The 13,605-nt window shown below is 38.2% G+C and overlaps 1 protein-coding gene across 13 annotated transcripts in view; it reads left to right on the top strand.

Annotated features, from left to right (window-relative positions):
* Positions 1 to 13,605, top strand: part of CADPS (calcium dependent secretion activator) — a 437,940-nt gene that overhangs the window by 242,042 nt on the left and 182,293 nt on the right. For all 13 annotated transcript variants that reach the window (XM_067463444.1, XM_067463445.1, XM_060766448.2 and 10 more), the window contains exons 10-11: positions 11,524 to 11,632; positions 11,989 to 12,201. In XM_067463444.1, the coding sequence (XP_067319545.1) occupies positions 11,524 to 11,632; positions 11,989 to 12,201 (322 nt within the window). The remainder of the gene's footprint in view (positions 1 to 11,523; positions 11,633 to 11,988; positions 12,202 to 13,605) is intronic.

Raw genomic sequence — 13,605 nt, 5'->3', positions numbered from 1 at the left:
GACCCCAGGGTTAGGCATGAAAATGTGTCCACAGCATCGTAAAGCAGAGGAGATGCATGGCAAAGTCAATCTGATGCTCTTATCTGGCTGGAGAATGCCAGGAAAGCTTTTACAGTGAACAGTTTCACTGTGGTAAATGTGGGGGCGAGGGGGCCTTTTGATAATCCAGGACCACAAGCCAAACACATATTATTGTGTATCTCCTCATGTTCCCCTTCAGATAAATCTACTAAGAATGAAAGAAGGAGAGGTGTTACTGCATGGCCTTTTTACTAAATATAGTACTTTATATTTGTCCTTGTAAGAGAGTTATCTCAAAAAACAAATGCTTTAGCTGCCATTCTTAAAGACTGTAAAATTAGTAAATTTGCCCCATAAAAACGGCTATTCCTGAATAGTCATTAAGAATGACAAGTGGAATTGTGAAAACAGATGGAAACAATAATGGCAAATGTGACATGATGGCATTGTGTCTGACATCATGATGTTATCTGAGTGACTTACCTTTCTCTATGCAGCTCCTTCCCAATATTTTCCTGTAAAGCTCTGCTGCATTCCCCTCTCCACCTTCTATCACTCCATAGCTGCTGGTTCTCAACTGTGAATTGTCTGATTGCTTCTATTGCATATAGGAATCTTTCAAGTCTTCCCCATCTCAAGGACATCCTTTGGAGTGTATCATACTCTTGGTGTTTGTTACCTGATTGCATACATGTTCTTCTGTACTTTAAAATCGAGTCCTCAGAATATTTTCAGTCACATCATTCATTCCATCAATGGCCACTTTCAAGCTTTTTGTAGGAAGGATGCCTTCGAACTCAACCATCTCTCTGCCATGATTAGAGCAACTCCAAGAGCTTGCCACATTTAAGTGGGCAATTTAGACTATTCTTCTTTGATGGGCTTATTAGAATAGTTTGCTGTTCTTAACTCTAGTTCAAAACATATTTCCCCATGTCTACTGCATTCTTATTTTATTTCAGGCTGTTCTTTTTTTAAAAAAAACATATCCTACTTCAAGAATCCTGAGAGAAAAGTGCATTGTGTTTTGGCCAAATAAACACAGTACACTTTATCTATAGATTTGATATCATAGTTTCACTTCCTCATATTCCAAAAAAACCTCTCTCCCCTCCCAAAGTGTTTGCTGGCCTCTCTTGGTCCCCCCAGTGTGGTTTTATAGTTTGTTTCAAGCCAAATATCTCAAAATTCAGGGACCCTGGGATCATCTTGGAATGCGCTCCTGGAGATAACAGGAATCATACTGTATTTGCTTATAGAAAATTGACATAATACATGGAATCATAGAGTTTGAAGGAGACTCGTGGACCATTGAGTTCAAACTTCTTTTTACTGCAGGATTTCCAACTAAAACATTCCCAAGAGGTAGCTATCCACTCATTTTGGAAGACATCCAAAGACTGAGACCCTTTTACCTCTCTAGGCAATTGGTTCCATAGCTATACTGCTATGTCAAGCATTTTGACTGTCAAGCATTTTACTAAATATCATTTTAGTAATATCTGATAATTTTTTCTAGTTCATTTCTACCTTCTAATGTATTAGTCAGCTCTTCTAGTTTTGTGTAATCTGCAAACTTGATAAGGATTCTCTTCATCCAATCAAATCAAGTCATTGATACAAATATTGAAAAGCAATGGTTCTCCATTCTAGACCTCCTTCCAGTTTGAAACAAATATATTGATGACTCTTTAAGGACAGTTTCTCCAAAAGTAATGGATCCATCTGACAACATTCCTGTATGTTGTTGTTGTTCATTCGTTCAGTCATCTCCGACTCTTCGTGACTTCATGGACCAGCCCACGCCAGAGCTCCATGTCGGCCGTCACCACCCCCAGCTCCTTCAAGGTCAGTCCAGTCACTTCAAGGATGCCATCCATCCATCTTGTCCTTGGTCGGCCCCTCTTCCTTTTGCCTTCCACTTTCCCCAGCATAATTGTCTTCTCTAGGCTTTGCTGTCTCCTCATGATGTGGCCAAAGTACTTCAACTTTGTCTCTAGTATCCTTCCCTCCAGTGAGCAGCCGGGCTTTATTTCCTGGAGGATGGACTGGTTGGATCTTCTCGCAGTCCAAGGCACTCTCAGCACTTTCCTTCAGCACCACAGCTCAAAAGCATCGATCTTCCTTCACTCAGCCTTCCCTAAGGTCCAGCTCTCACATCCGTAGGTTACTACAGGGAATACCATGGCTTTGACTAGGCGGATCTTTGTTGCCAGTCTTTGTTGCCAGTTTCCTGTATAGTCCAGACTTAATCAATTTGCTGATCAAAATATTATCTGAGACTATTATTACAGAAAAGGGAAATTTTACAAATTATGAATTCTTGTTTTGAGACCTGAAGGTCTGAAGAAAAGTCAGCAATGAACTGCAGGAATGAGATTATGAAAGTATGACTGGAACAGAGACATTTTTTTACTATTACTCAATGAAACGAGTAGTGGTAATTTTGAGTGGCAGAGTTGACCACATGAAGAGCAAATTAGTATATGTACTCCAACCTTTTCATCAAAGAGTATTTATCAATGCAAAAACGTGGATGTAGTTCTCATAGGAAGTCCATGGTCCTTTCATTAAAGCGTGTCTTTTGGAGAACACTTCTTCCCTAAGTAGAAAATATATGAATGACTTTAGTTTGCAATTCAGAATGCAAATGAAACAGTTGGTTAATTAGTGTTAATTAGTATAGTGTAAATCTGAGTTGGTGCAAGAAATTATTCAAATGTTTCATTAGACAAGAAGTTATCATACTAGGCATATGCCCAAACATGAAAGTAACTAGGAATGTGGAGAGTAGTGACGAACCGTAAGAAGACTATATAATTGTCCTTCACATTTGTGGTTTAGATTTTTGCAGTTATGATTCTTCAAGGTCTTAATTAAAACCTTCTCTTTTAATCTCTAAGTCCTCTGGCATGACTCTATAGTTAGCTTCTTCCAGCCACATGGGAAGACCTAGAGATTTCTAGAGAAAACATCTCTCTAGGAATCTCTAGGTCGTCCAGAGTAATTTTGTGGTCAATTTCCAGTAGAAGTCAACCATATAGTCATGCTAGAAGACTCAGAAATTCCCAAAGAGATGCCCTCTCATGTTTTTTTTTTAAAAGTAGCAATTTCTTCATTTGAGGCTTTTCACTTTTACAGAGGTTCTGTGCTCCAACCCCAGCGAATGTTGTAGGATGACTGTAGCTCTGTTAAAGCATTCTACATCCATATAGAGACATTATACAGAATCTGTGGGGAAAACCTGTTTCTTGGTGTGCATGCTTTCACAGATCCCTTGTGGACATATGATCAATATAAATCTGAAGAATACATCTATAAGCTCTTAGGACTCATCTGAAGGAATAGGAACTTTGATTGACAAGGGTTTTCTTCCTCATGGATGGAATATCTCCATATATGCCAAGGCAGCCTTTGGATTCATGCTGACCATCAGTCAGCCATGGGGACATGGCTGATATGTGCACTATAATAATAAATAATAATAAAGTTTATTTATAACCTGCCACCATCTCTCCAAAGAGGACTTGGGGCGGCTAACATGAGACCAAGCCCAAAATTGCAAAATAAAATACAAGAAGCTCCATTGGCTGCCATTCATTGGTGAACGATTGGTGGGGACGAGGGAGAGGGCCTTCTCGGTGGTAGCCCCTCGACTCTGGAATTCACTGCCTAAGGACATCAGACATGCCCCATCGCTGGCAGTCTTTAGGAGGAGCCTGAAAATGTGGTTGTTCCAGTGTGCCTTCCCAGAATAAGGAAAACTCTTAGCAATATGTCCTCAAATGCACTTTAACATTGACTTAGGATTGTCTGCACGCCCTCATCTTTCTTTGAAAATCCTATCCTAATTTGCTTTACCTTGTTCATGCCCAGCATTTTTAATTGTAAACTTGAATTATTACATTTGGCCCGGCCATAGGTTTTTAAATGCTGTATGTTTTGATATTGTTATTGCTTATTGTATATTTTCTGTTTTGAGTTTATTTTAACTGTTTTGTATTGATTATTGTTATTGCTTTTGTTTATTGATGTGTTGTGGGCTTGGCCTCATGTAAGCCACACCAAGTCCCTTAGGGAGATGGTAGCAGGGTACAAATAAAGCTTTATTATTATTATTATATCATCAAAATAAATACATGAAATAACAAAATAAAATAAACAGTTTCAAAATAACATGATAGAGAAATAGAACACAGTGAGCAGGGCCAAATGTACTAGGAATAAAATTGATAAAATCCTGCCTGAGATATGTACAATGTGTTGTTGAGGGAGAATGAGTTTCTGAGGGAGGACATCTAGGAAATGGAACTGGAACACATAATAGGCCTTCTGAATGTTTGTTATCTATAGGTATCAAACAGGTTTTACTGATTCAAGCAGTTACATATTCTACAGATTATTGAATCCTGTATTCAGTTATTGTGAAGTTCAGTTCTACATGGAAGAAATTTTAAAATGGAAATAAGGAGTGATGTGTACTAAACAAATAGCAAATTAAGAGTGCTTTGGCTGAATTGGTGAACGTACTCTCAATTGTAAGAGGAAAAACGATGTTTTAATTCTAGATAAATAAATCAGCCTCCTTCAGAAATGTAATATCTGCTGGCATCCCTCACTTAATGCTCATGTAGTATTTCAGATTGAATTACTTTAACTGAGCATCTGGGAGTTTGAGATTGTAAATTAGTCTTATAATATCCATGGTTGCCCAGGAGGTGGCAGCAACATGCTACATATATGAAGATAATGACTTTCCTGCCATCCTACTAGGACATGTATCCTTCTGAATATAAAAATAATGGGAGTGATGAACCAGAAAATTGGTGTTTGTTTGTTTACATCGTTTTGAAGCTTTAAGAGTGATTTATAGATCAATCAAAAGAAGACAGTCCCTGACTCAGACGTTCAATCTCAGACGAGTACAGGGGACTCAGGCTGGTTCTACACAGCCATATAATCAATCTTCAGAATCCAGATTATCTGCTTTGAACTGAATTATAGAGTCTACGCTGTCATATAATCCAGTTCAAAGCAGATAATCCGGATTCAGAAACTGGATTATATGGCAGTGTAGATGGAGCCTCAGTACATTCTGGAGAATGATATACAGGGTTAGTCAAAATGAATAGGCCAATTCGGGTACAATTAATTTTCTTATTGGCCTATTCATTTTGACTAACCCTGTATAACTAGAAAGGTGAACATGCATTGAACACAGCTTAAAATGCTACTTTTGAAATGTTATTTGTTCATGTTACTATTCAGAATATTTGAAAAGTAACTACTGTTGCTGTTATACATGCATTTGGTGGGGAAGTAGTAGTTACATTATGTCTTTGGCTGCTTTTTGCTTTTTTACTACTTCCTGTTATTTTTCTGACAAAGAAACTCTTGAGATTGCTAAAACAAATGCATAAAACTTTTCAAAATCATGTCATGATGCCTCTAAACAATATTATACTCATTACTGATGTATTTGGATTGCTGTTTACACTATTTGTATATGTCCGGTGAGGGAGAAAAGTGGGATATAAATAAAGAATTGTTATATTATATTAATTCTACTGGGTGTGGTGCCTAAAGACCTTGGCCTGCACTTAAACACAATCGGCACTGACAAGATTACCATCTGCCAGCTGCAGAAGACCACCTTACTGGGATCTGCACGCATTATTCGCCGATACATCACACAGTCCTAGACACTTGGGAAGTGTCCGATATGTGATCCAATTCAACAGCCATCAGAGTTATCTTGTCTGCTGTGGACTCTTCTTGTTGTGTTTCAAATATTGTTGTTGTTGTTGTTGTCAGTCTTCTGGAGAAAACCTTGTTATTTCTCACTAAAGTAAGAGATCTGCCAGGGTTGCTCTTGTTCATCCAAACCAAAATCAGTTCCCTACCTGAAGGACCAATTTCAATAGGTTCTATATAAGAGACTGTAGGAACTTGAGACATCTGGGTTTTAACACCCACTGAGCTGTGACACTCAAGCAATCACCTTGGGACAGTCATTCTTTAACTTGACCATTTAATTACAAAGACAAAGCAGAAAAGAGGGGAACATGTACAGTACAACCCATTATCTTCAGGCTCGTTAGCCACAGTTCCATTTACTCATTTGCCAAAAGTATCCCCTACCCTAGAAACTGTTTGTGGGCCATTCTTCTATGTCCTCCAGTGCTATTATGTAGTATACCTCCAGTCCAAGTATAGACATAATATAAGGTTCACTCTCATCTGCAGTTTCAGGTATCCACAAGAGGTCTTGTAAATGTATTCCAAACACATAAAGGTGTTATCCTGTGAATCTTTCAGAGCTCATTGAAGGAAACCTAAGATAATTAAACTTATTGACTATTCCTTATAATAACAAAATTAAATAAAACTTTATTTGTATGCCACCCTATCTCCCCAAAGGGACTCAGGGCAGTTTCCAACATATACGGCAAAACATTCAATTGCCAAGAGGAAAGTATTACAGACAGATTAAAATAAAAGCATCAAAAAACACAAAAATCTTCCTAAAACATGACAATAAAAACTTAAACCGATTGCAATTATAACTCCATCAGACAAGGTTTGACAAAAAACAATGGTCAAGAGTACAAAATGGGCATAGTCAACTATAAAAGGGCCGGGCAAGGGATAGTGCTGCTTTGACAGACTGCATTTGTCACTGAAGAGCGGGCAGTAGAAACATGACAGAAGTTGTCCTCATGATGTTAAGGAGAGTGAGAAGTGGGTAGGATGCCCTCTGCATTATCCCTAAGCATTATTTACAGTCTTGCTAAAGGTGGAGCAAAGACCTCCTTCTTTGGGATTTGTTCTGCTTTGTGTTTTTTGGGGAGGATGCAGAGGCGATTGTTTTGAATGCTACAGGAGCAGACATAAGAGTGACAGCCATGAGAAATGGGGGTTAGGGAGCTGAGTATTAAGAGGAAAGCAAATGGTCAAGGGGAATTGAAAGTAGAGAAATTTTGATCCCCATTATCAACAAGGGATTTCCTATGGTTATTGATGCAATGTGATTTATGAGCACAGAAAATATTCTTTTCAACTTCCGCAGTATCATATAAATTAGACCATGCTGGCACTGACTGTGGAAGTTGAGAAGTATATTTTTATGCTCATAAATCAAAATGCCTTGTGGCCGGGTTGTTGTAGGTTTTTCAGGCTGTATGGCCATGTTTTAGAAGCATTCTCTCCTGACGTTTCACCTGCATCTGTGGCAACCATCCTCAGAGGTTGTGAGGTAACAACCCAGTGATTCTGGCCATGAAGCCTTCAACAATACATTGCCTTGTTGCCATCCACAATGAACCAGATTGTACTCTCCACTGCAACCTTTGCATTTCCTAATGAGAGTGGCAGATGTTTTTTTCTTCTCCATGTCAGGAATGACTTGGGAAATTGCAAGTCATTTCTGGTTTGAGAGAATTGGCCATCTACAAAGGCATTACCCAGGGGATGCCCAGATGTTTTACCATCCTGTGTGAGGCTTCTCTCATGTCCCCACATGAGAAGCTGGAACTGACAGATGGGAGCTCACCCCACTTCCTGGATTCAAACTGCTGACCTTTTGGTCAGCAGTCCTCCCAGCACAAGGGTTTAACCCATTGTGTCACCAGGGGTTTGGTGGTTAGCTGAATTGTTCTTCCACACAGGTGACACAGCATCAGACTCCATTGTATCTCAGTGCAGAACATTGTGCACTGCAGAAAAGGCCACAGGGCTTTCAACCCTCTACTCTAACACTTCAATGTAACTTTCCCAGTACTGAACAGAGCACCTGTTCTATATCTGGTCAAACAGTGCCCCATGGTAGTATCAGCATGCTTTGAAAGCAGGAGTGAAACTATAATGATGGGCACACACAGGCACTGATGTCTCAAATAACTGACTTGTTCTTTTATGGTCTAGGCATGAATCATTTTCAATATTTCACTCTCTATAATGCTAAAAAAAAGTTCAAGGCTGAAGGGAAAAATTAATGTGGTGCCAGAATTCATATTTGGGAAGGACATGCCTATTCCCTCTCCTATGTCCCCACAACAGTGCTCCTGATCAAAGCATGCATGATATAGTCAGACTATGCCTCTTGGAATATAAGTTGGGGAATGGCTGTCTTTTTGCATTCTTACTCTGTCAAGGAGTTTTCCCACCTCTGCAGTCTGCATGTGAGGAGAACTTACTTAGAAGAGGAACATTACAAGCATATCATTAATACGAATTTGAGGCCAGTGGAGGGCAGCATGGCACTGAATTAACCTCACTTGCATGAAACTGTCAACTACTTTGTAAAGAAATTACATTTTATAATATGTAGAGGGTATTCATATCTAGCTTTTCCCTGTAACGGCAGTTTCTGTATAGTATAGTATACATTGCAACGAATGGACTTTCACATTTAATCAGACTGCATTTGTATGAGATTTCTCTCCGTTCCGCCCCCCTCCCCTTTTTCTATTTTTCTTCAAATGACAAGCACAATTCATTGATACAGGAGTTTTAAGGAACCAGCAGAAGCCAAAGTTTCTTCCAGAGGTCAAGGAAATGTCCAAACCAATATAATTATGCAAGGAATCCAGAATGTGACACAACCTTAACAAAGTCATTTCAAAATCGTTTGACAGTAAATTCCATTGTTCTTAGCCTAGAGCACAGGAAAATCCTCTGGTTTCTAACTGCCTTCTACTAGACAATCCTGGTTTTTGAAAAAAAAATGTTGAGTACAAGCTGGGTCTTGATGCAGCCTGATGGGCACCTAAAGGCGATGTCAAAGCTCCCCGAAGCCACTAAAAAGACTGCCGTCAAGATTTTGACATTGAATGCATCATGTCATGCAGATAGATGGTAACTTGGAGGAGTGAGAGCTGCCATTTACAGGACCAGTGACAAGAATTGTACAGATCTGTGCAGTTTAAAGATTGCTTTAATATGACTGGTGACCAACAGTTTAGCTCACATTGTTTGTGACAGTGTGTCACTCTGGCACTCGCTGAATGAATGACAAGAGTTTTCAAAGCATATAGAGTCTTCCTTCTGGACAATGCTTTTCTATTTTGAAAAAAAGCCCTGGAAACAATGAAAAGTCATTTCTATAAGTATTGTAAAAGAATGTTATAAGGTAACAAAATGCCATTTTGATTCCTTGCTACCAGCTTGCTTACTATTTACAGTAAGTGTACTGTTCTGATGGAATTCGGCAAAGGATGGAGAGTGCTCAGTTGTCAGCTCATATACCTGAGACATGATGACATTTTTTCAGTTTTGAAGTTAATCTTCCTATCATAGATTCTTTGCAGGGGGGTTAGGGAAGAAACTGCTAAGGAAAAGCTATGACCCGTATCTAACACAAGAGTAGAAGAGAATGACTTTGGCCTCTTAAAATACACAAGGGATTACTATTATATGGAATTATTTTATTGAATATATGGGAGTGGGTGAGATGGTGCCAGACTTCCAGAGGCATTGAGGTCTTTTTGGCAAGGGAAAACTTTTGATGTATTTAAATTATGTATTGTAGCTGTATACTATTTTAAGAAATATAACTTTCTGTTCTGCTGCCTTTTGTGGGGTATTTATAATACAAATTCAGTTTACATAAATTATTTAGAACACACAGGGATGATTGACAGCTTGGTTACAATGTGATAATCTTGATTCATAATCTTGATTCATAACAGTTTCCCAGTCCAGTTATAAGTTTTATATATACCATATATACTTGAGTATAAGCCGAACCGAATATAAGCCGAGACACCTAATTTTACCACAAAAAACTGGGGAAACATATTGACTAAAGTATAAGCTGAGAGTGGGAAATGCAGCAGCTACTGGTAAATTTCAATATAAAAATAGGTACTGATAATATTACATTAATTGAGGCATCCATAGGTTAAATTACATAAAACTGTAATTTAAGATAAGACTGTCCAACTCTGATTAAACCATTATTCTAACCTTCTTCAATGTAAATGTACCTGTGTATCCTTCCAATAATAATAGAGTAAAATAGTAAATGTAATAATAATAATAATAATAATAATAATAATAATAGAGTTAAATAATGGGATGCAGTAATAACAGTAATAATAGAGTAAAATAATAAATGTAATAATAGCAATCATGATAGAGTAAAATAATGGAAATATAATCGTAACAATTATAAATAGAGTAAAATAATAAATGCAATAATAATAAATAGAGTAAAATAATAAATGTAATAATAATAGAGTAAAATAATAAATTGGTTGTTGTAGGCTTTTCGGGCTATATGGCCATGTTCTAGAAGCCTCACAACCTCTGAGGATGTCTGCCATAGATGCAGGTGAAACGTTAGGAGAGAATGCTTCTAGAACATGGCCATATAGCCCGAAACACCAACAACAACCCAGTGATTCTGACTATGAAAGCCTTCAACAAAAATAATAAATGTAATAATAGCAATAATAATAAATAGAGCAAAATAATAAATGTCATAAAATAATAATAACCGAGTAAAATAATAAATGACTTTGACTCAAGTATAAGCCAAGGGGAGGCTTTTTCAGCCTTAAAAGGGCTGAAAAAATCAACTTATGCTTGAGTATATATGGTATAGAGAGAGGGAAGGAGGGAGAGAGAGAAATATTTGCATCATGTCATGCAAATGATGGAACAAAGGAAGGGCAACAAGCAAGCAAGTACTTCATCTTGGTCGCCAAACCCTGATTTGTTGGACAGAGATTGTTACTTCTCGACCAGACTTTGGACTCTTCCACTTCATTCTTAGCCCGAAGGCTATGAGTCAGCCACTAGTTGTGCTAGCAGATGTTCTCATTATGGCATGCCATGCTGCCTGTCATGCTAAAACATTTCTGATAATGCCAGAGCAGCTGTCTTTTAAACCAAACACATAGGGCTTTCATAGGGCACAGTACTACAGGCCTAGTAGAACCATTTTGCAGCATGCCCTTTGTGATGAGTTGAAACTTTAATTCAGTGCACAATAAAAGGCCCACATTTGTCACATATTGTATACTTAAAAGAGAGGTGAGCCAATTAAGGCTGCCTGGTAACTATATCAGTATGATGCATCTGCTTTCAAATACACATTCCATTTCTAGGAGTATAGTTTACAAATCTTAAGTGTACACTTAAGCAATTCAAAGTCTGAAGTGTCTCTCAAGGAATACTGTTTAGCTCCTTCACAGATCTGTGTCTTCTTCACAGATTCATTGCTTCTTTGGACTGATTGGTGTTCTTCTAAGAGCATCCTAAAGACCATTTGCTAATTCAGTAAAAGAAGAACTCTTTTCCATGTGCTGTCAGATTGCAAGATGCTCTTTTACATTTCCTACCTGAATTAGATCCCCTATCATACTTGTGGAGAGATTTCACATTTGAGGAGTTTACTTGAGATAATATATCAAGGAACAAATATGTGCAAATGTTTCAGCTTTTGATGTTTCTTCTATCAATGATTGGTTGCTATTTAAGCTTTATGATTTTCTGCAGGTTAGCCAGTACACATTTGCTATGTGCAGTTACCGAGAAAAAAAAGCAGAACCCCAAGAGCTGTTGCAACTTGATGGATACACAGTGGACTACACGGACCCACAACCAGGTAAGCAATAACGTTTTCTGGTGTTCTTTATTTTTAATTGCCCCAATTTGTTTGTTGGACACATAGGTACATCTGCTCCAAAGAGCCCTTGACATAAATGCCTGCACAAGAGAAGATCTCATATTCCATCCCTCAGGTGCAATCTCTTGCTTTGTTCTGAAGACTGTCCATGATTATGAAGGCCTTTTCAGAAGCAATAGAGGCACTACAGTGAGAAAGAGGATAAAGGAAAGTTTTTGGCCGAAGCAGAATGAGATCCTTTGCTCTTAGGATGCAAAGCCATTAATGCTAGGTAGGTAATGACCACATACTCTATGCCCTGCCCTTTTTATTGACTCATTTCTGATTTCCATCAGGTTTGGAAGGTGGCAGAGCATTTTTCAATGCAGTGAAAGAAGGTGACACTGTGATTTTTGCAAGCGATGATGAACAAGACCGTATCCTATGGGTCCAAGCCATGTACCGAGCCACTGGGCAGTCCCACAAACCTGTGCCACCCACACAAGTTCAGAAGCTTAATGCGAAAGGAGGAAACGTGCCCCAGCTAGATGCCCCAATCTCTCAATTTTGTAAGTAAAACATGTTTTTCCTCGAAAGGTTGCTTATATGTAGATATTCATTTTCAGGGGGAAAATATCCAGCCTATTCTAAATACATTTTTTTTCCATTTGGTTTGTATATACATCTGAGGATTCTGAATGATATGTGAAGCAGACCAAGAAAAGAATCCTATTGGAAACATTTGGTGTAAAGTCTAAAATGCAATACTTGATAGGAAAAATATCAGAGATTATGTTTCAGGAGACCACTTGGTTTACTTACCAGCTTTTTAAACAACTGCATGCATATCCACACCACACCATCCCCGTTTCATTCTTCCTCTATGCTTTCTGGGTTTTCTGGAAGAAACTATTTAGGGAAATATTTGCATTATATTATGACATCTGTTTCATGCAATTTTAATTCCCATGGCTTCAGCCTATTGAATCCTTGGTAAATTACTTAGAAGTCTCTGCTAGTGAGCTCTAGTCGAATTCCCTGAGCTATAGTTCCCATGATACCTATTTAAACTATAGAACCAAGCTGATTAAGTCCTCAGCCCTTATCTTCTCATAGATCATTGGTTCCTCCTTAATTCAACATCTAAAGTGCCCATTGCGACGATCCCTTTAGTAGACCAAAGAGAAACACAAAATTCAGCATACTAACTTTCAAAGTCCACAGATTGTGAAAAATCACACAGGGGGAGAAAAGTGACATTGAGTTACAGGTCTACATCTTGCTTATAGAAGGAAGGATATAGAGGTAGAAAGCTTTGCCTTTCTATGTGTTCTTGCCTGATGAAGAAGACAGAGGGCTTTAAAAGACAGTGAGATAAACTTTGCCCCTGCTGGTTGGCCTAAAAAAGGAATCACTGCACGATTTGGATTTTATTTTATGGTCAACGTGACTAGGATGGAGTCACGATAGTTGAAGTGGCTGAGATGGTTTTTAAGCAACTGATTTTAAAGTGGATATAAGTGATTTTAATGTTTGTATATGTTTATGTTTTTATGTCCTGGTACTGAATGTTTGCCGTATATATGTTGTGTTCCGCCCTGAGTTCCCTGCAGGGTGAGAAGGGCAGAATATAAATGTTTCAAATACATAAATAAATAGTATAAAACTGTCATAACTGTGTCTGCAGCGACATCACAGGATAGCTGCATAGAAAAATAGGTATTAAGTAGTGTAGTGAAGAGCTGACTGTTAATTCTTTATACTGTAGCTATTACTTTATTCTAGGGCAACATAGCCTCATACCACTGAACTGCTTCAAGAGAAAAGGAAGGGCTATTTCATACCAATTCAATACTCTTTTCCTATTGGTTTTTTCCCCATGAATAAACATGCATGTAAATTACAGGTTTTGTCAAAGTAGTTTCCCTGCTATGTAAGTGCACCTGAATGAAGTATATGGTTGATAAACTTTA

This window comes from Anolis sagrei, chromosome 2 (assembly GCF_037176765.1).
Source record: "Anolis sagrei isolate rAnoSag1 chromosome 2, rAnoSag1.mat, whole genome shotgun sequence".
Classification (NCBI taxonomy): Eukaryota; Metazoa; Chordata; class Lepidosauria; order Squamata; family Dactyloidae; genus Anolis; species Anolis sagrei.
This window is presented reverse-complemented; position numbering and strand designations above follow the sequence as displayed.